The sequence below is a fragment of the Equus przewalskii genome, chromosome 29, assembly GCF_037783145.1.
Source record: "Equus przewalskii isolate Varuska chromosome 29, EquPr2, whole genome shotgun sequence".
In the NCBI taxonomy this organism is placed as follows: domain Eukaryota; kingdom Metazoa; phylum Chordata; class Mammalia; order Perissodactyla; family Equidae; genus Equus; species Equus przewalskii.
In genome coordinates, this window is record NC_091859.1 from 36028306 (window position 1) to 36049413 (window position 21108).

Here is a 21108-nt window from a genome sequence, read left to right on the forward strand (position 1 = left end):
CTCGGCAGGTCTCCCTGGAAAAGGCGCTCTGGCATTTCCTGGCTTTAAGAAACACACCCCCATCCCTGATGGCTGCACACAAGGACTTCTGCCTTAACCTCACGTCGAGGGCCAGCAGGAGACCCTTCAGCAGGTCGGAGCCAGGCTGTGGGGTCAGAGGGTCTTCAAATGTCAGCACTGGAAGTGACCTTAATTATAGGGGTTTTGAGCTATGCCTAGGACCTCAAAATGCCCTAGGGGAACCTCTCAGAGCCCTCAGCCCCTCCCCAGGCTCACCTATGGTCAGGTGGCTTTGCTCGTTTGTGGATGGAGATTGGGGCAACAGTGGCTCTTGGGTCTTGAGTTAATGGGAAGTAGAAAAGTCAACTGTTAGCTAAATGCAGACTGACAGACAAATCCTTTTATAGACTGGTGAGACAGAGGCAGGCCAGGCTGAGGGCTGCCCGTTTATCAGGGCTTGACCGAAGGAAGCACCCAGGGTCACCTATGGCACAGCCAGCACTGGAATCCCACTCTAGTGCCCTCACTCGCCGGGCTCCACAGTTGACGGTGGCATCCGAGTCCTGGATCCGAGGGCAGAACTGTGTGACCTTGGGCAAGTCATCTGGCTCTGTGCTGTTTCCCCACCCGAAGGCAGGGAGATGAGCAGGACCCGTCTCAGAATGCTCAGGCGGCTAAGGTGGTGATGCTCTGAATCTTCCTATTCAGTGTGGTCCTGGGGCCTGGGCATCCCGAGTTTGATGCAGACTCAGGCCCCACCTCAGCCCTGCTGAGTCAGAGCCCGCACTCCAACGAGGCCCCTGGGGGCTTCGTAAGTAGTTTTTGAAGCACTGGTTTCAAGCAGCCCTGGACGTGCCAACCACTGCCCAAGTGTCCCTGGCCTCCCGCCCCCAGGTCTGTAGGGGAGAGACCCCCCCCCGCCCAGAGCAAAGAGGTGGACCGAGGGCTGCCCACGTCACTTTATCCTTTTCTACTTTATTACTTCAAATTAACAACCACAATAAAGCTCAAAAAAGTCCAATATTTACACAGGAAAAAAGTACAAAATTCCCCCCAAAGTTCTTCAGTATTTTTTTTTCAGTTTTTTAAATTACAAAGTAATAAAAAGCTTTGCTCTTTAATTAAAAAAAAGAAAAAGAAAAAAGGGGAAACAGAGGTAAATAAATTAGGAAATACACACATGGAGAAAACAAACAAAAATAAAGTAAAAACAGGTGTTAACTGGGCGGGATGGATAAGTCCTGTGCCCAGCCCTAAACCAGGCTCCTCAGGGGGGAAGAACGCACGGAGAGGACCCCAAGTGACCCCAGGACCAGGAGATTAAGTTATAACCCAGGAGCCACATGCTTTCTGGAAGTAGTCTCCACGGATTCTGCCCTATGACCAGGAAAGGGGAACGGGGCTGCCACAGGCTGATGACAGTCTCAGGGGTCAGTGGTGGCGAGGACCCTCTGCGCCCTTCTTGAGGGATGTGGAGGTCACTGCCCACCTCCGTGTCCTTGTTAGGGGATGAGAACAGAAATTCAGCCTGGCAGGTGGGGTGGGGCACCTGCTGTCCTGGGAGGTACAGGTCGGATACGTATACACACGCACACAGGGAATCTCGGCCCTACTGCCTTGCCACCCACTCCTCAAGTCTCCATGGAGAGGCAAAGGAGGGACCCAGACACTCAGGGGGACACTGGAAAAAGCCCAACACAGAAAGCCGGCCACCGTCACCTTGAAGGGGTGGGGGCTGTGCCTGTCTCCTGTGGTCCTGAGGCTCAAGACAGCACCCAGTGGGACTTGGCTGCAACCAGCCAAACCATTCCTCTGACCAACCACATCATCCCCGCAGCGCTCAGGCCACCTCCTGATGGCAGGGGAGGAAGGCCGCATCCCTCCCAGCCAGCGTCAGGTCGGCGGGGGTGAGGCCTCGGCGTCCGGCACGTGTAGCACAGTGTCTGGGAGCATTTGGCAGCCTAAAGGTTGTGGGCAGTGGGAAATGCAAAGTGACAAGAATCCTCTGTGCTGAGGGCATCCCATTTTTTTACCGTTGGCAAAAAAAAAAAAAAAACAAAAAGAAAAGAAAAGAAAAATCAAAGAAACAAAATCCATCGTCGGTTTTGTGCTGGGTTTTTTCTTTTTGTTCTTGAGTGGTTTTTTTTCCCATCTTTGTTGTTGTTGTTTTTTAAAAGAAAATACAGTGAAGACACTAAAAAGGGGGAGAAAGAAGACAGATCAGATCCTCATTTGCCTCTGGCCACCCATCCACCAGCCCGCCGCAGCTCCTATATTGTCCCAAGTCTTTGAGTGGGTCCCTCTCTGGGGCACACAGCAGGTGCCTGACTTTCACGGGTAGGACGCAGAATCTCTCTCTCCTGTGCCATCTTGGTGAACAGTCACCCCCAGCCACACATCTGCCCTGCCCTGCTGGGATGGACTGGTTCCTGGGCCTGAGATCTGACGAAGGTGAGCCCCGCTCTATGTCCCAGCTCTAACTGTGGAATGAATTTCCACAAAGCAAATCATACTCAGGATGTCCTAGTGTGCGGCCAAGTCAGCTGAGCTCCCTGAAATGTGAACTGCTGCCTGTCCATGTACAAATACCCCAGGGAGCTCAGACCTCGCCTCACCCAAGAGCCCCCTGCCATGCCCCCCGTCCCCAAGCCAGAGCTGCCACATTCCCCCTCAAGGCCACCTGCAGCCTGGAAGTCCCATCAGGCTCACACTGGCCAGGGGCCTCTCCCGTGCTTGTGGAGGCCACTGAGGACCTTCTCTGACAGCAGAGAAACTCCTAAGTTCATGGCCCTTTCTAAGTGCTTTGCATGAATTAATGTACTTAACAGCCCAGAGGCTGAGACTGGGCTAAGGTGGGTGGGGAGGGGGTGTCAAGGTGTGGGCCCCCTGGGCTCAGTCTTTGCTAGGAAACAACTTTCCAGAATGTGAAGGCAGAGTGGGGGATGGAGGACTGGCCCAAGGGCAGAGAAAGGGTTTTCCAGCAGAAATTAACCAGTTCGGGCCAGGCCAGCTCAGAGGAGGCCTTGGCCCTCAGTCAGGCAGGCTCTGAGGTTTTAATGTCCCTTGAAGATCTTTGGTTTTGGGGATCCCTGGCACCATCTGCCACTCCCCCCACCCCTCCACAACACACACTGGTCTCCCCCTGGGGCCGTGGGGTTCTACACACAGCCGGGCCGCGTCTGCAGCACACATCAACTCACCTAAGCAAATACTGGTCCAATGGCGGGTCCTCCTCACTTCCCGAGATGGTCAAATGGCACGCTCGTCTTTGAGCGGGAGGCAAACGGGGGGAGGGGAATAAGCTGCTGCCAATGGCAATGTGGCAATTCTCTCCCCACTGTGGAGCTCCACACCCGCCCCCACCAGGCCCCTCAAGCCAACGGAAGGGTGTGTGGTCCAAATGACCCTAGGACGTCGCTGCTTTGTAGATAAGAAGATTGCCCAGAGTCAAAGCAGCTGCTGCTCCGGGCCACACAGGAACTGGACTGCCAGACTCCCGCCTCCCAGCGTGTCCTGATGGGGCTCCTCCACCGCAGGCAGGAGGACCAGAGCAGGTCTCCTGCCCACCTCTGCCGGACGCCTTCCCTGGGCAACCACAGAGTCCCCCTTCCCAACTTTCCTAGTCCAAATATGGCCCCTGAGTGGGGCCACCAGACAGGATCCACCCACCCCTCACTCCTGTGCTGACTGGCACCCATGGGGGGACTCCCTTTCGGCAGGGACCATGAGCCCCTCCTCTGTGAGCTCCCTGCTGCCCAACCAGGCTGGGCTCCCGGCTGGAGGGCTGGATCCCAGCTCTACCACTTGCTGGGGCAAGTTACTCCTGACTTTGCTCAACGGGGCTAATCAGACCACAGAGGATGAATGAGGCCAGGTCCCTGTTCAACAGAAGGGGCTTGCTCCAAGGTTATTAGAGAGCATCAGCAGAGAGGAAAGAAGGGAACCACGGGGCCTGACGCCAGCCCGGGGTCTCTGGCTCAGCTGTGAGGCAGAGAAGGGCTGGAGTGGGGGCAGCTCACCTGTGAGGCTGAAATCCGGGAGACCTCTTGCCGCCCAGTGAGGTCGGAGGACGAGACGTTGGCGGGCGCGCCCCTGTGTAGTCTCATGCTCACCTTCCTCTCTCTGTCGACCCGTGAGATCGCTCTGGGAGAAGTATTGCCTGGAGGGCAAGGCAGGGGGAAGCCACCCTCAGAGTCCAGGGCCTGGGCAGCCCCGGCCTCCCTCGGGCCCAGCCCACTGCCCGAGGTCCCTGCTCACCAGCTTGCTGGATGCGGGAGGCTGGGGTGGAAGCCACAGGCTCGGCAGCACTGCGGAGCCGGTTGGCGGCAGCCCCCGTGGGTGGGCCAGGGGGCAGGGCCCGGGGCGCAGACCCCCGGAGCTGGCCCATCCTCTCCTCGCGCTCGTGTTCTCGCCGCTCCCGGTCCACATCCTCGGGGTTCCGGGCTGCACCCTGTGGGGAGGCAAGATGAGACCTGGTCAGCCCTTCAGGATCAGGGTGCTCCAGAATCCAAGACTCCCGCCGGGCAGAGACAGGAGGGAGGCCAGGTGGGCATCTCAGGGAAGAGGCATCTCAGAAACCCCCTGGTCCAACCTCTTCCCCACAAAGCTGGGAGCCCAAGAGGCCTGGAAATGACCCCCGATCACAAGCATAGAGAAACAAACCACAGAGCCGCCCAGAGGAAGGAGGAAGCTGGATCTGAGAGGCAGGAGGTCACTCTGCCCTGGTCTCGTGGGGCCGGAATTGGAGCAGGGAGGACTAATGCCCCGGGGATGACCAAGGGCGCTCCTTGGCTCTCCCAACCTGGGCCCCTGTGTCCAGAAGCTCTCGGTTCCTCAAGGTTTCTAAACAGAGCAGGGCAGGTGTTCAGAAGCCCAGAGAGGAAGTTAGAAGGCCAGCTGAAGGGGCCAGGACTTGAACAGGTCTCCCAGTGCCCAGCTGGCGGATCTTTGCAAAATGTGGTTCTTCCCCTGCCCCTGGACCTGGCCATGGCCATGGCTTTTGGCAGGTGCTGTGGGGGCCACAACCAGGAGGTTCAGGGGACCCACACAGATGCTGCCTGCCCTGGGACAAGACGAGAGCTTGGGGAAGCTGGAGAAGAAACAAGCTAGATGCCCCATGGAGGAAAAAGAGGCCCAGCAGGCAGGCTGGGGCAGAAGGGGTGCATGAGTCCCCAGAGGCCCTGCCCTCCAGCCACTGCCACCCCCCTGTGCAGGAGGAAAGGAGAAAGGCCCAGAGAGGAGAGCACGGCGTGGGAGTAGCACCTGCCGCGTTACCTAGTTGGTCCTGGGGTCGTCCACAGGGAAGGGCGGGGGGCTGGCATGAGGGGGGCCGCATCTGTGGAGGAGAGAGCTGCAGGCTGAGTCTGGGGCCTGCTCACGGGTCATGGGGTTCAGGCTCCTGCAACCCTGTGTCTCTCCCAGAAAACTGGCCAAGAAGGCCCGGTGTCCTTGAGAAGCAGGGGTGGCCCTTGCCTTTAAGCAACTCGAGGAAGAAGTGGCTGGGGATCATAATGATCCCTGAATCCTAGTGAGGAACAGAGGCCCAGAGAGCCCTCATGACCTGCCTGGGGTCACACAGCTCAGGGTAGGACTGGGGTCAGAACCTAGGCCTCTGCTACCCAGTCCTGCCTGTTCTCTGCATCCCCAAAGGACTCAGCAGAACATTTTAGGGGCGCACATCCCCAGTCCTCCCACCCACAAGCCTGTCCAGGCAGGCCTGGAACCACCAGGGCTCCACCTCCTGACCTCTGGTCCTCCCTGGGCTCACACCCACTCAGTTACAGGCTGGCAGAGAGCAACTCAGCCAGAAGCACAGCAAAACCTGTGCACTAGGAGCTGGAGGACCCGCTCATCACAGCTCTGCAGGCAAGGGGCACATCCACCCTGCAAGGCACATATGAACTCATTCCCTGGTTGAGGAAACTGAGGCTTAGTGAGGCTAAGTGATTGGCTCAGAGCTGCACAGCCCCGGGGCCAGCGGCTGAGCTGAGGGCCGGATCCCCTGCCCTTTGTGACCCCAGCAGGCTGAAGCCAACGCCAGCCCCGAGGCAGAAGGTGAGCCACTCTCCATATTTCCATCCAACCCAACTGACGCCTCAAGAAACGCACTCCAGGGAGGTCTCTTGGCTTTTATTTGCCCACAAGAAAACACAAAAGGTCAACATCAAAGTCACACAAGCACCACCCATGTCGTGTGGACACGTCCTGGGCTGTGTTGAGTTTCCTCCTGGCCGGCTGGTTGGACCTTGGAACACAGTGGCTCCGTGTGCTGCGAGCAGTGTCCCAGGCTCCAGGGATCCCGGGATTCCAGGGTCCTGATGCCAAATGATTTGGGGTGGCCACTCCAAGGAGGGAAGCTCTCAGGCAAGCATGAGACCCTTCCCACAGGAGAGTCTGCAGCCCACGGTGCCCAGCACTGTCCAGTCTACTGGCAGGTGCTGGTGAAGGCTTTCTGCAGGGGTGACGTGGGAGGGGCCTGGCCTTGGGGTGAGAGTGTGGAAGGTCCCCACTGCATGTCTGCAGATGCTTCCACCACGTGGTGATGAAGTCAAAGGTGCTCACATATCCAGTCCAACGGCCTTCAAGGCAGAGATCAGTGCCGCATAAGGTTGCTGGGCACTTCTGCTCAGCTTCTGACTCCAGAGCCTGGCTAAAAGGGGACCCCAGGAAGGGGTCAGAGTACCAGCAAAGAGCGTGGAGGGTGCTCTTGGCCTGGCTTGAGACAAGATCTTGTTGGCGGGATGGTCCCATGAGATGCTCTGTGATGAGCCATCCAGAGTGGCACTGTCCCACAGAAGCTTCTGTGATGATGGAAATGTTCCCATCTGCCTTGCTGCATATGGCAGCCACTAGCCAGGCACCCGTGGCCCCTGAGAACTTGAAATGTGGCAAATGTGACTGAGGAACGACATTTTCAGATTCGATTGATTTGAATTAATTAAATTAAGCCACATGTAGCCAGTGGCTACCATATTGGATGGCACAGGCCTAGACAACACAAAACCCATTCTTGGAGCTGTATGGCCAAGAGCCAAATCCACCACAGAACTAGACTCCGGAAACGACTTTCCTCCCAGATGAGCGAGTGCCCAGGGCCCGAATGCCCTGAGCAATGCCCTGTGACGAGAGGAGCTGGCCCGCGGCCTTGGCCGTGCTCCTAGCCAAAAGGTCTGGGTGAGAGGTAGCCCACTGCCCATCTCCCACCCCACCCCTAGGGTCCCACCTTAAGGAACAGTATTAAGCCCACTGTCTGAGACACAGAGAGAAGAGGGACATGACACCAAGTGCCAACCCCCACGTCCAGGAGAACGAGGCCTTGTCCTGTGCATCTGGCAGAGCGGGCAGAGAGCACCGCTACAAAAGGAGAGGCACACCAGGATGAGTACAGGACATGTGGGGGCATTTAATGAGTTCAGGTTCAATACAGAGGCCACGCGTGGGGTCTGGCTGAGGCTGCTCCTGGTGCTGCGCCCACCAGGCCCCTCCAGGGCAGTGACCATCCCCCCTCCTTCAGGCTCTGTCCATCAGGCAGCTGTTGCATCTCCAAGCGTCTCATGGCAGGGCCTCCTCCGCCACACCCTCTTCCACGGCACCCCCACCACACCAAGGGACGCCTCCTCAGGCCTGGCCCCGACGGGCTTGGGCAGACCTGGTGACATCAGAACTGGGGCCCTGGAGTCCAGACCACAGGCCAGTAGTTTGGGGGGGGCAGCTCCTCCACCTCCTCCACGGGCCTATCTGGAGGGCCCTGGGTGCCCAGGGGCGCCGGGCACCTGGAATGGACAGAGAGCACAGCACAGGCTCAGTCTTTTGTGTTCACCTGGCCAAGTGGTAAATCTTAGAAATGCCAGGCCTTGGAGGGTCCTTACCAGTATGTGGGTGGGTACGTGGGCCCAGCACAGGGACAGGGGCGGGGGCAGGGCAGTGCAATAGCTTCGCGGTCACGGGGCCGAGCCTGGCTCGAAGAAGGCCCCTTTTCCAGAAGAGATGCGAAACAAGACACAATTTCACAGATTCCAGAGTTCTGGGTACAGCCGACGAATGCTTCTCCCTACCCCACCCCAAGACCCTCACAAGAGGGAGACAGAACAGCCGCCTAGCAAGACCCAGGGTCCCATGACCAGGAAGAAAGAAACAACAATGAATGGGTCCAGGCTGGCGAGAGGGGCGGCAGTGAAGGTGGCCGCCTGGGATGTGCAGAGCAAGAGCAGGATGGTGTAGACAGTGATCAAGACCGCAGGGGGGCCCGCCAAAGCCATCCACGCCCTGCCACAGGCGCCCAGGAAGGACTCGAGGCCCAGCCAGGTCCTCCTGGGCCTGACGGGAGGCAGTGCCCCGCCTGGGCCCTGCTGACTACGGTGGCACGTGCCGGCAGCACTGACGAGGCTGCGGTGGGGGAAGCGCGGGGGCTCTGGGACCCCAGTGAGGTCTCTTGCACTGTCCAGTTCATAGCTCCCATTTTCCGGGAGCCCCGCCCACCAGAGGGTCACCCTGGCGTCCTGAGCCAGAGCCTTCCCCGTCCAGGCCCCCAAGCCCGCCTCGGCCTCCAGGGGACTCACGAATTTGAGCATGTTCCAATCGAAGACGTAGTCGTAGGAGAAGCCCTGCCGGTGGAAGAGGTTGCGGAAGAGCTGGCGCAGGTAGGAGTAGTCGGGCTTGTCGTCAAACCGCAGGGAGCGGCAGAAGTTGAGGTATGTTGAGAACTCAGCTGGTGGGGGTTACAGGGGACAGAAGAGGCCACTGTGAGGCCCACGCTGCAGGGTCCCCAGCAGCCAGAGCCATCCTACCCACTCACTGTCCCTACGGACACTCTCAATCTAAGACGGGGCGAGATGGAGAGAGAACAGCGCTACGGTCCTCCCTGTGGTGATAACGCCACCCTGCTGGAGAGCAGAGCCTCTGGACTCGACAGGAACAGATGAAGAGCAGGGAACAAAGAGCAAGCGGGAGCCGCAGGGCCCCAGTTCACAGCTCTTCACCTGCTCTTGCCAAGGGTTCTGGGGATCATGGAGACGGCAGATCAAGAGCTGTCATAAATTCAAAGGACAGCCCAGAGGCTCACGGAACCCCTGACATGGCCTAAGCCACCGGAGGAAAGCTTCCATCTTCTCTACCAACAAGCAAGGGCGGGAGAGGGCCTCTGTGAGATAATGGAAAATCTATGTACTGGTATCTGCCCCGGTTCCCGGCACAGAGCTCCTGAGACCCTTGTCATTTCCTAAGTGACAGGAGCACCTCTTATTCTAATGTTTGGCCTCTGATTCCACCCCTGACACAAATTCCTAAAACACTTGTAAATTCCTAAGTGGCAGGAGCGCTAGCAGCTTCTTTTGTTCTAATGAGGCGACCCTGGGTGAGCTCCTGGGTGGGGGCTGGTCATTCAAAGGAGAACAAGCCATGATTAGAAACTCAGAACTTGGGGCCGGCCCGGTGGCGCAGCAGTTAAGTGTGCACATTCCATTTTTCGGCAGCCCAGGGTTCGCCGGTTCGGATCCCGTGTACGGACATAGCACTGCTTGGCAAGCCATGCTGTGGCAGGCATCCCACATATAAAGTAGAGGAAGATGGGCACGGATGTTAGCTCAGGGCCAGTCTTCCTCAGCAAAAAGAGGAGGATTGGGAGTAGTTAGCTCAGGCCTAATCTTCCTCAAAAAAAAAAAAAGAAAGAAACTCGGAACTTTCAGTCCCTCCTCCACTCCCCTAGTGAGGGGACGGGGCTGGAACGGAGCTAACCTTGGTTCAAGCCTACGTGATGAAGCCACCACACAAGTCCCAATAAAATGGGGCTCCAGGAGCTTCCAGGTTAGTGAACATATCCACACAGGGAGGGTGACACACCCCAGCTCCATGGGGACAGAAGGGACAGCAGCTCCTGCGCCCAGGACCCTCCTAGACCTCCCCCTGTGCCTTTTCATCTGGCTGCGTATCCGTAGCCGTTGTCACATCCTTTAATCAATGGTAAACCTGAGTGCTTTCCTGAGCTCCGTGAGCCGCTCCGGCAAGTTAATCAAGCCTGAGGGGGTCAGGGAGCCCCATTTATAGCCCGTCGGACCTAGACTTGCGGTTGTTGTCTCCAGTGGGGTGGGAAGAGTCTTGCGGGACTGAGCCCTGAACCTGCAGGAGCTGAGGCTGTCTCCAGGTAGGTAACATCAGAACTGAGTTAACTGTAGGACACCCAGCTCACGTCACAGAGAATTGCTGGGGGGTCGGGGGCGACCCCACACATTTCGTGACCGGAAGTGTCAGAATGAAGCGTTCTGTTGAGTGAAGGAGACTCACAGGAGGAGGACGGCCCAGAGTGTCTCCTCAGACTCAGCAAGTAACAGCCAGGCCTGCCAGCTGCGCCCGAGCAGCGACAGAGAGCCCGCGACGAATGTTCTGGCGCCAGGGGCAGTGGTAGCCCAGTACGGACTCTGTGTGGCCTCATCCTCCCCTTAGAAAGGGCCTCAGGGGTCCCCAGGCTAACGACCTCCCCACCGGCCTACTCACAGGGGTAGCCTTTGCAGAGGACCTCGATGGGCGTCGACATCTTCTTCTCGCTGATCCGCTCGTACTTCTGGCGCTTGGTGGCTGCTTTGAGGCCCTGCCAGGGCAGGGAGCCCAGGTTGAAATACATGAGCACGTAGCCCAGGCTCTCCAGGTCATCGCGACGGCTTTGCTCTGCACAGAGAGTCAATCGAGGACAAGGTGAGGCGTGGGGTCCGCTTGGGCTCCTGGACACTCGGGTTGGGACCCCGTCCTCTAGGACATGCCCCTGACTGAGGAGAACCAGTCACCCTGTGCACCCAGCATGACGCCCCCCCTTATCACATGCTGGCTTGCTGCGACCTGGCTACAAACAGGCATGGTTATTACCCTCTTCTACAGAGAAGGGGCCTGAGGCTGAGCTTTTTCAATACAACCTGGGCCTAGTTTTTTCCAGCTCGGGCACTTATTCATTCAACAACTATATAGCAGGCACCTCAGTGCCTCCTTGCCTGGCCCACGCTGTGGAAAGGGCACAGGCTGTGGCATCAGACAGGGCTGGGGTCATAACCGTCTTTGGTACTTGCTAAGTGCACGACCTTAAGCAACCTGTGTTACACCTGTGAGCCTGCGGTTCCCACCCGGTAAGAATGGGGCCCCATCCCCGCCCTCTGCATGGCTGCCGCGGGGTCGAAGCACGGCATGTGAAGGGGCTCGGCACACCGCAGCTCTGCTTGTGAAGGGGAGGACCCGACTTGTGGCAACTCCGGGGAATAAACCCAGGCTGCAGAAAGCCAGGGTCCCGCCAGCAGCCTGTGGGTGCACTTCGCTCCCGGCTTCCCTCACGCACCGATGCCCAGGTGGGTGTTGATGGAGGCGTAGCGGGCAGTGCCAGTCAAGTTCTTGTTTTCCCGGTAGGGGATGTGCTGGTGGGTGCGGGCGTCCCGGTACTTCTTGGCCAGGCCGAAGTCAATGATGTACACCAGGTTGCCCTTCTTCCCCAGCCCCATGAGGAAGTTGTCGGGCTTGACGTCTCGGTGTATGAAGTTCTTGGAGTGGATGTACTCAATGCGGCTGATCTAGGGGAGAGGAGGGGGCAGCAAATCATTCAGCAAGCATTCCACCGAGGGACCTGCCCAAGAACTCTGGGCCAGGCCCGGGACTAGGGGCTGAGGGCTGGCGCTGTAAAATGCACCTGCAACTATGTAAGATGATTTCAAGGGGCAGGTCAGGGAAGGTTTCTTGGAGGAAGTGACATTAGAGAAGAATTCTGAAGGAGGAGTTCAACAAGTTTGCTTTGAAACAGGAGGAGAGCAAGGTAGGACAGCTAACGGCAAGATCTAGAAATAAAGCCCAGAAAGGCAAGATCTAGAAATGAAGTCTTGGGGCCAGCCCAGTGGGGCAGTGGTTAAGTTCGCACGTTCCGCTTCTCAACGGCCTGGGGTCTGCTGGTTCGGATCCGGGGTGCAGACATGGCACCGCTTGGCAAAAGCCATGCTGTGGTAGGCGTCCCACGTATAAAGCAGAGGAAGATGGGCACGGATGTTAGCTCAGGGCCAGTCTTCCTCAGCAAAAAGAGGAGGATTGGCAGTTGTTAGCTCAGGGCTAATCTTCCTCAAAACAAAACAAAAAAAAAGGCAAAAAGAAAAACAAAAGGTAGTCTCGCCTGCCTGGCTCTACACCCTCACAGGACTTGGGGAGCCAGAGTCAGAAAGGCATTTCGAAGGTGGTTCTGGCAACCAGACTGGGGGAAAGGGGAGGGTAGGGAGCACCAGGGAAGCCTAAACCTGGCAGGGGTGACACAGAAAGAGCACGAAAGACAGGATCCACTCCCTGGCTTCCCGAAGACACCAGTCAGGCAGACACACAGGCCTTCTCTCCCTTTAAACTATTTGTTAAAAACTTTAACAGATGTACACGATAGGCCCTCTGGCAGGTCAGTCCCGTCTCTGGGCCTCAGGCTTCTGTAAATCGAAGGCTTTGTTTGGATGGCTGAATATTTCCTAAACCTTGTTTGGGTCTCACATCCCCCGAGACTCTGAGGACCTCTCTGCACACGCACATTTCGCCTAAAATTGCAGGATGTCTGCAGACTGTCTGCAGGCGAGCCGCAGACCCAGACCCCCGCGTAACAAGATCGCCACGTACTACTCTAGGCCCCAAATTCTATGCTTTTAAATTCTTCAAGTTTCCCTCCTTTGAGTTTATAAAGGGCTTTCGGACCTAAGGGTCGCTCCTCAGTGGGCGCCTGCTCTGGACCCCACGTCAACCAGGAAAGGGAAGACTCGCTCCTGAGGCTCAGAGTCTCGGCAGCTCACTTACAGTCACCACACTGGGACAGGACCCAGGGCTGCGTGCTCAGAGGCTTTAAAATCACCAAGGGCACAGTCCCAGGCCCTACTGGGAGAACCCAACCCAGCAGGTCTGGAGCTGGGCCTGGGAATCTGCATTTAACCCCCTCCTCCCATTCTACAGCTGATAGTGAAGGTCCCCTGGTCCTGGGTCCAGGAACCCGGCCTGTCCTATGTCCCTGTCACTGATTCCTGCTCCGGCATCCTCCAGAGGCAGAAGGCAGGGCTGGTACCCTGTGCCCTTTGGCACGACAGAGAAGCAGAGGTTGGAAGGGAAGCCGCGAGCCCGGCAGGGCCCACAGTCCCCTGGCCGGGGTGGGGAGGTGGGGCACTCACCATCTGGTCGGCCAGGAGCAGCACCGTCTTGAGGCTGAACTTGCGGGAGCAGAAGTTGAAGAGGTCTTCGAGGCTGGGCCCCAGCAGCTCCATGACCATCACGTTGTAGTCGCCCTCGGCCCCGCACCACTTGATGGACGGGATTCCCACTGCCGGCGGGGAAGCGAGGCTGTCAGGGGCAGTCCCTCGAGACCCCAGACCAGCCCCAGGCCCAGCCCTGGCCGGCACGGATGCAGGCACGCAGAGAGCTCCACAGGCCACCCGCCCCCCACCCTGGGGCCCCTCGGTACCCACCTCCCCCCTGCATCATCTTGTAGAACTTGCTCTCGATGTGCAGCTGTGGGTGCTTCGTTTTCACACACTCGAGCTTGATGGCGACTTCTTCACCAGAGGCGATGTTGGCACCTGCCAGGGCCAGGGGAAGCAAGGGCCCGGGGTCACCCTCGGCCGGGCAGGGACCAACTCAGTGTCTGACCCTGAGCGGCCCAGCGCCCCTTGGGGGAGGCTGGAAAGGCCACAGATGCCACACCGTATCTAGGGGAAGCGGAGGGGGCTGTGGGCAGAGCGGCACCCACGCGACCTGGGTGGGAGGGGAACATGAGCACCACAGCCCGTGGAAGGGGAAGGAGTGAGGACCCACGGATGGTTCAGAGAACCACAGGCTGGACCAGACGCAAGGGGGACGGTTACTGGACCAGTGAGGAGAACTTTGTCCTAGAGAGTGGGAGCCACTGAGCTGGAGAGAGGTGACATCAGTAGGGTTATCAGGCTGCAGAGGACAGAACGAGGTGGGGCATGACCCTGTCTCAAGGAGTCACAAGAAAGACCCAAATCCAAACTGTGCCTTGTCTCAGTTTCCCCAGCTGTAATAACAGGTGGGCAGAGTTGGAGGGCTAGGGGCTAGGCTGAGACGGCACTCCCTCTCAGGGCCAGACTGTAGCTGCCGTAATTACAAAAGTGTGGTCTTAGCACACCAACAGACGAGACAGCAAGTCGAGGGGAGGACACAGCACTGAAGGATCAGGGATAGGATAAAGCTGGCCCCTCAAATCAGGGGAGAAGATGGGGCTACGCAATAAATGTCCTTGAAACAACTGGCGAGCCATCTGAGAAAAGACACCACTGCTGACACCATACACCAAAAAAATTCCCAAGTAGAGTCAAAGTTTGTATGAAAAAAAAAACGATGGGGTGTACGCTAGCACAACCACTTTGGAAACCAGGTTGGCATCTATCCAGCAAAGCTGAACACACACAAACCCTTGACCACCAAGTCCACTGCCAAGTATACGCCCTTCAGGAACATGAGCACCAGGAAGACACAAGAACATACACAGGAACAAGTGACCCACGTGTCCAACACGAGATGAATGGCTACATGGTAAAGCAGTCATACAGAGGCAGGCCATGGGCCAGTGCAAAGCAACAGACGACGGCTGCAGGCAGCAACCAGCAGCTCCCAGCATCTTAACACTGAGAACAAGAGAGCAAGGAGTAGCACCATGCACGAGGGCCAAAAGGGGGAGACGACCCAAGGGTCCATGAACGGACGTGTGGATAAACCAAATGTGTCTATCCATGCAATAGGATACCAGCCATAAAAAAGGACGGAGTACTGATACACGTGGCAATATCGATGAACCTCAGAGACACCACGCGGACGTGAATGAGCCAGACACAAAAGGACAAATACCTTATGATTCCATTATATGAAATGCCCAGAATAGGTACATCCCTAGAGACAGGAAGTAGACTGGTGGTTGCCAAGGGCTGGAGGAAGGGGGAAATGGGGTGTGCCTGCTTAATGGCTCCAGGGTTTTCTTTCGGGGTGATGAAAATATTTTGGAACTAGATAGGTATGGTGGTTGCATAGCACTGTGAACATACTAAACCCCACTGAATTGCGTATTTTTTAAATGGTTAACCTTACGCGAATTTCACCTCAATTTTCAAAAAAAAAAAGAGGAAGGAAGAGACAGAAGAACACAGCCACAGTTCTATTTGTCTCAATTTCGAAACACGCAACACAAATGTTTATAGTTTAGGGATATAAACACGTGCTAAAACTCTGTAATGAAAGAGAATCATCTAAAATGTCAGATGGTGGTTACCTCTGTGAGGGGAAAGCAGGCGAGGGGACCAGGGGCTTTCAAAGTGACTGGCGTGTCCTCCAGTTGGGTGGTGGGAAGGGTGCCTCATAACATGCACGTATTTAATATGTATTCTTTTGTGTCTACTCAACGTTAATAAAAAATAAAACAATGAAATATTAGAAGAAAAGAAGAGAAAATTGCCTTTCAACTTTGGGGTAGGTAAGGCTTTTTATCCCTGACTTAAAATCCAGAAGCTGTTTAAAAAAAAAAAAAGGCTCCCTCCCCTCCAAAAAAAGGAATTCCTTCTCCACGGCAAAAACAATAGAAACAAAGTCCTAAGAAATACACACTCGTTCTCTTAGCAGCAGCCAAGAGTTAGTATCGCTAACGTATAACAAGCTTCTACAAATGAGTAGGAAGAAGACCAACGACTCACAGGAAAGGAGGTAAAGGATTCAGACAGACACATAGCAGAGAGAGAAATCATTAATATAAAAATGGCTCACTCATATGAAAAGATACTCAACCTCCTTATAAGAGAAATGCAAACTAAAATTATCCTGAAAGGCCATTTTCCACTTACGGTTGGCCAACGTCCCACAATAAGAGAATACACGTTGTCTGTGGGCAGGGCTGAGGGGCAGCGGGCACTCCCCCCCGGTGGTCCAGGTGTGACCAGTAAACCCCTGTGGGAGGGCGATCGGGCACCACCAGCTCCACTTCAGGAGCTTACCGACAACCTCACATGGTGCAAAACAAGGTCTGGACCAGGCTGCCTGCTGTGGTCTGTTTGCAACAGCGAGAGCCTGAAAACCACCCAAATGGCCATCGTTCTGGGGCCTGGTCAAATAAAGAATGGCCCATCCATAAACTGGAACACAATGGAAAAAGAATGAGGAAGCTCTCTCTGTGCAGAAGTGGAAAGATCTCCAAGATACAGGAAGTGAAAGAGCAAAGCACAGAACAGTATGTAGTCTACGCTCTCTTTTCAGTAAAAAAAAAAAAAAAAGGTAGGGATACAATGTGTGTGTGTGCTTGGTTGTATCTGCATAAGGAAACACTGAAAAGAAACACAAGACGCCAGTAAAGACTGGGGGTGGGGGTTGAGGTGGATCAGGGCGGGGAGGGGAGAAGGACATTTCACTGGACACCATGTTACGTGCTGTCACTTTTTCTAACGCCTTTGTTGAGATGTAATTCACGTACTATACAATTCCTCCTTTAAAGTGGACAGTTCAGTGGGTTTAGTGTATTCCCAAGGCTGTGCGACCAACACAACAATCAAATACAGAACATTCGCACCATCCAACGCACCCGTACCCCTCAGGAGTCACTCCCCATCTCCCCCAACCCCCCAGCTCTAGGCAACCACGAATCTACTTCCTGCCTCCATGATTCTGGACATTGCCTATAAACGCACTCACACAATATGTGATCTTTCGTGATGAGCTTCTTTCACTTAGCATGTTTTTGGTTTTGCGTTTTCATTTTTGAACCACATAAAATAAAATTAAAAAAATAAAATAGATTACCAAATCCAGTGAGCAACGAGAAAGTGCTCTGCAAACTGTAAAGTGCTTTGACACATCAACACTCATCACTGCGGAGAGGCGCACACATTTCTGGGGTGCAGGGAGGAGGCGGCACAGGAGGGGAACCGGGGCTCCCTGGAGTCTGCGGGCTGGGCCCCATCTCCCAGCTGGCGCAGGAGCAGGAGATGCCATGGCGAGGGCTGGGCTCCAGAGCTCAGATCTGGACTCTGCTACCTCCTAACCGGGGCCCTTGGGCAAGTCCTTTTACCCCTCTGTGCCCCGGGCTCCCCATCTGTAAACGGGGGATGACAGTATGTAGCTCGTTAGGTAGTTCTGAGGTATAAACAGGCTTAGAAAGGTGCCGGGCATAAAGTAAGTGTCAACAAATGTTAGGTTTGGTAAGTGCGGGCCCCTGGGTTTCAGAGGTGAGCCCGCAGTGTGTTGACCATGTGTAGGCCAGTGGGAGGAAAGGCTGCATGGGGTCCAAAGTGTGAGCACAACTGTGCCAGACAGACAAAGGTCAGAGCATGTGCAAAGGCCCGACAAGTAGGGTGCGGTGAGCTCTGAGTGGCCTGGTGCGGGGTGGAGCCCAAGACAGCTGAAGACGACAGTGGGAGAGGCGGGCAAGCGACAGACCAGAGGGTCTCAAACGCTGAGCTAAGATCTGGGAGGTGAGCCCAAGACTCCAGGGGCCAGGGCCAGACGCCTCATTACAGGGCTTCTCATTCACTGTATTATTCATGTTTGGGACCCAACAATTCTTTGCTGTGGGGCCGTCCTGTGAATTTTAGGGTGTTTAGCAGCACCCCTGACCTCTACCCACGAGCTGCCAGTAGTATCCCCCCCCATCCCTGAGTTGAAACCACCAAAAAATGTCTCCAGACCGAGCCAAATGTCCCTGTGGGACGAAGTCCGGCCCTCCTTCCCCTTGTCGAGACCCACTGGGGTTTCAGAAGGGACTGGAGAGGACTTGAGGGGGAGGGGGGGCCCAGACGGAGGCTGCTGCTGCTGTCCAGACAAGAGCTGACGGCGCCTCCCAGGCTGGAGGCAGAGCCAGCGACACTTCGGAGGCGGGGCCTGCAGCACTGAGGGGCAGCACCGAGGGTGCAGTGGACATGTGCAGGGAGGAGGGTCCTGGGGAGAAGGCCCTTCCCCGAGACGGGGAGGGGGAGGCAGGAGGACCCCCTAGCCCTGTGACCTCTCACCGCCTCCTACAGACACGACTGTTCGTATCTGTCTGACACATGAGGAAACTGAGACACCAAACGGCAATGACTAAGTGCCACACAACTTCCCAGGGACAAGGACATAAGCAGTTAGGCAAAGTCTTCTGACCCCCATGGAGCAAAGAATGCTGCCACAGCTGCCTTCTGCAATGGGTCCCACCATCACCAGACCCCTTCGCTCCCTCTGAATTCTATCAGGAAGCTGCCAGTCCTCTCTCTGATCTCCCTTAATTCTCACAACTACTGAGCTGAGACTCAGAGAAGTTAAGTAACTGGCCTGAGGTCACGCAGAACTGGTTGGGGCAGAGTCAGGATTTGAAACTTAGTCTCCAAAGCCCTGTTTTTTTCTCTCTTCCAATTCCCTAGCAGCTCCTTCATTCCATCAACAGACACATACTGAGCCCTGGACCAGATGAGGCAGCCCCACCCTGGAGCAGCTCAGTTTACCTTCAGTGGGAGCACGAAAGCATACCTCTGACTAAGCGACAAGTGTCAGGGCAGGGGTGGTGGGAGGGCCCATCAGTTAGATACAGGGGTCCTACGAGGTGACGGGCCAGTCTGAAAAACAAACTTAGACACAGAGAAGAGCCTGGACCTGGCCAGCCCTGGAGGGTCTGGGACCTTGGGAAGCTCTGGGAGGGGTGGGAGGGAGGTGACCAACCTGACATGCCAGCTCACTCGGACCCCCCCACAGAGACACAGACGTGATCACGAACCTGGCTGGACGGGAAGCAGGGGATGAAGCCCCCCCACAACCACCTGCTAGGGAGCAACGTTCCCTCCTCACTTAGAACTGAGGACCAGAGTCTAAGAGGTCTGGAGAGTTCCCTAGGTGCACGGCCGCTGATTGGTAGAGTAGGACAGGCTTGGCCACCTCTGGACCGCAGGCAGCCAACTTAAGGCCCTAACAAAGCAGATCCCACTCCTAGCTTGTCCCCTTATGATGCTGAGGGGAGGGGGCAGAGGGACCCGAAGAGGAGCTGTGGGCCTTGCAGCTTCAGCCACAATGTGCTTGCCTTCAGTCAATCCTGGAAAGCAGGGCCTGGAGGCCGCGCCCAGGCCACCTGCAGAGGCCATCTGGAGTCAGGCCCTGGCACTGGCACCAGCGACAAGAACGTGGCCAGCACTGTGAACAAAGGGAGCCAGCGAGGCCAGCCGGGGAGGCCCTCCAATCACCACCGTCCTTCCCCACACCAGCAAGACAGGGGCCCAGGAAGGAGCTGGCAGGACACGATGTCAGGCCAGGGCCCCAATGCCCATCTAGCCGGCGAAGGCTGGACAGTCAGGGAGAACTGGCTGTCCACCCCCGCTCAAGCCCGAGAAGACCCAGACCCTGTGACAGCAGCAAATCCCAACCGAGACCGACGGGTGGCAGGGACACATAAGCACTCCTGCTGGGCCAGAAGGTGCACATGTTTTGCACACTCACGACCCCATTTCACAGATGGAGAAGCCAAGGCTGGCCGAGGTCATCATGTGCTCAAGGGCACACAGCTGGTAAAAGAGAGGCCGGCACCTAAACCCTGTAGAATTTACTCCAGAGCCTGTACAAAGAGGAGTAAATCTGGACCTAGTTTTTAAAATGAACTAGATGACTACTAGATTAGCAGAAGCCTTGCCTCCAGGGAGGTCCCACCACACAGACCAGAGACACTGGCTTTCTGAATGGCCCTGGGCTGCCCCTCCCCTTCTCTGGGCCTCAGTTTCCCTTCTGCAAAAAGAAGGCCCTATGGGGCCGGCCCAGTGGCGCAGTGGTTAAGTGCACACGTTCTGCTTCGGTGGCCCAGGGTTTGCCAGTTCGGCTCCCCGGTGTGGACCCGGCATCACTTGGCAGGCCATGCTGTGTTAGGCGTCCCACGTACAAAGTAGAGGGAGATGGGCACAATGTTAGCTCAGGGCCAGTCTTCCTCAGCAAAAAGAGGAGGATTGGTAGCAGACGTTAGCTCCAGACTAGGTTTTGTCTAGGAGCAGGTGTGCATCTGTGCCCAAAGCTGCCTGTCCACGCCCTTTGCCTTCAAGCCAGTGGCTCCAGGCTTCAGTCCTAAGCCCAAGAGCCTCCATGGTAAAAGGGTCATTGATACCCACTCCAATTTCAGACAATAAGAAGATAAGTATTCCCTTTCACAGATGGGAATGCTGAAGCTCAGGGAGAGAAAGTGACTTATCCCAGGTCACAGAGCAAACGAGAAGTACACTGGGAACCTGAACTTGGACCTGCCCCCAAACCCCAACCTTCTTCTATCCTGCCCTAAGGAAGGCCTCTTCACAGGCCTTTGCACATTACAACCCTCATTTCCTCACTGGTTCATGCGACAGGCCTTCTCTGAACACCCAATGCAGCCAAGCCACCTGCTGGGCACTGGGGTGTCACCTCCCCTGAAGGAGCTTGGAGCCACAGAGGAAACCTTTAAGACAGCTCCAGCCTGCACTGTTTCTTCCCTCTGCTCTGAGCTCTGACGGCGTTTACAGGAGGGTAACCTACCAGGTGCCTGCAGTGAAGTGCACATCTGCCCGGCACTGTACAGTTGACGTGATGCTCTCCCATCGTCATTTCATCGGTGCCTCAAGGCAGCCCTCAGTCAGCCAGGCACCATCGTCATGTAAACCTGAGAGACGGGGACACTGAGCGCAGAGTGGCTGCACAAGGCCAGGTCTGGAACCTGGGTCTGCCACAGGTCACCCTCCCACATTCTGTCTTCTACACTCTCTCAGTGACGTGGATGGCTGTGGGTCTAAAGGCTGCCTTCTCTAGTTTTCGACAGAGACCTCGGGCGGACAAATGGCCACACTGCCTGTTTCTTCACGTGTGAAGCGAGAATAGTACGGCTCCATCTCTGGAGGCTGCTATGAGGGGAGACCACAGGGAAACGGGGCCCCGCCCGGCACCAAGTGGTGCGCACCCGCTCCCTGTCCCCTCGGATGGGGGAGGGGGTGGCTCACTGAAGCAGAGGCCATGCCCCAGGAGCGCAGGGACCCAGGTCACCAGGTAAGAGAAGCCCCGAGCTCTGAATCACAAGCATGGCACACTGACTTGTCAGTTTCCTCTGCCCTGGACAGAACTGGTTTATTCTCCTTTTCCAAAGAGGGAAACAGAGGCAGAGGTGCT

The 21108-nt window shown here is 56.3% G+C and overlaps 1 protein-coding gene across 18 annotated transcripts in view; it reads right to left on the reverse strand.

Annotated features, from left to right (window-relative positions):
* Positions 1 to 955: 955 nt before the first annotated feature.
* Positions 956 to 21108, reverse strand: part of CSNK1E (casein kinase 1 epsilon) — a 35992-nt gene continuing 15839 nt past the window's right edge. For 5 of the 18 annotated variants that reach the window (XM_070599755.1, XM_070599751.1, XM_070599752.1 and 2 more), the window contains exons 3-12: positions 13446 to 13556; positions 13152 to 13300; positions 11315 to 11543; positions 10489 to 10659; positions 8559 to 8707; positions 5275 to 5335; positions 4258 to 4450; positions 4020 to 4159; positions 3201 to 3266; positions 956 to 2194 (exon numbers count right to left, since the gene is read on the reverse strand). In XM_070599755.1, coding sequence (XP_070455856.1) covers positions 3250 to 3266; positions 4020 to 4159; positions 4258 to 4450; positions 5275 to 5335; positions 8559 to 8707; positions 10489 to 10659; positions 11315 to 11543; positions 13152 to 13300; positions 13446 to 13556 — 1220 coding nt within the window. In that variant the 3' untranslated portion in view covers positions 956 to 2194; positions 3201 to 3249. Of the gene's footprint in view, positions 2195 to 3200; positions 3267 to 4019; positions 4160 to 4257; positions 4451 to 5274; positions 5336 to 6113; positions 7773 to 7868; positions 7973 to 8558; positions 8708 to 10488; positions 10660 to 11314; positions 11544 to 13151; positions 13301 to 13445; positions 13557 to 20484; positions 20609 to 21108 lie in introns of those variants that run through there. The other 13 variants (XM_070599760.1, XM_070599757.1, XM_070599758.1 and 10 more) reach the window with 4 other exon arrangements.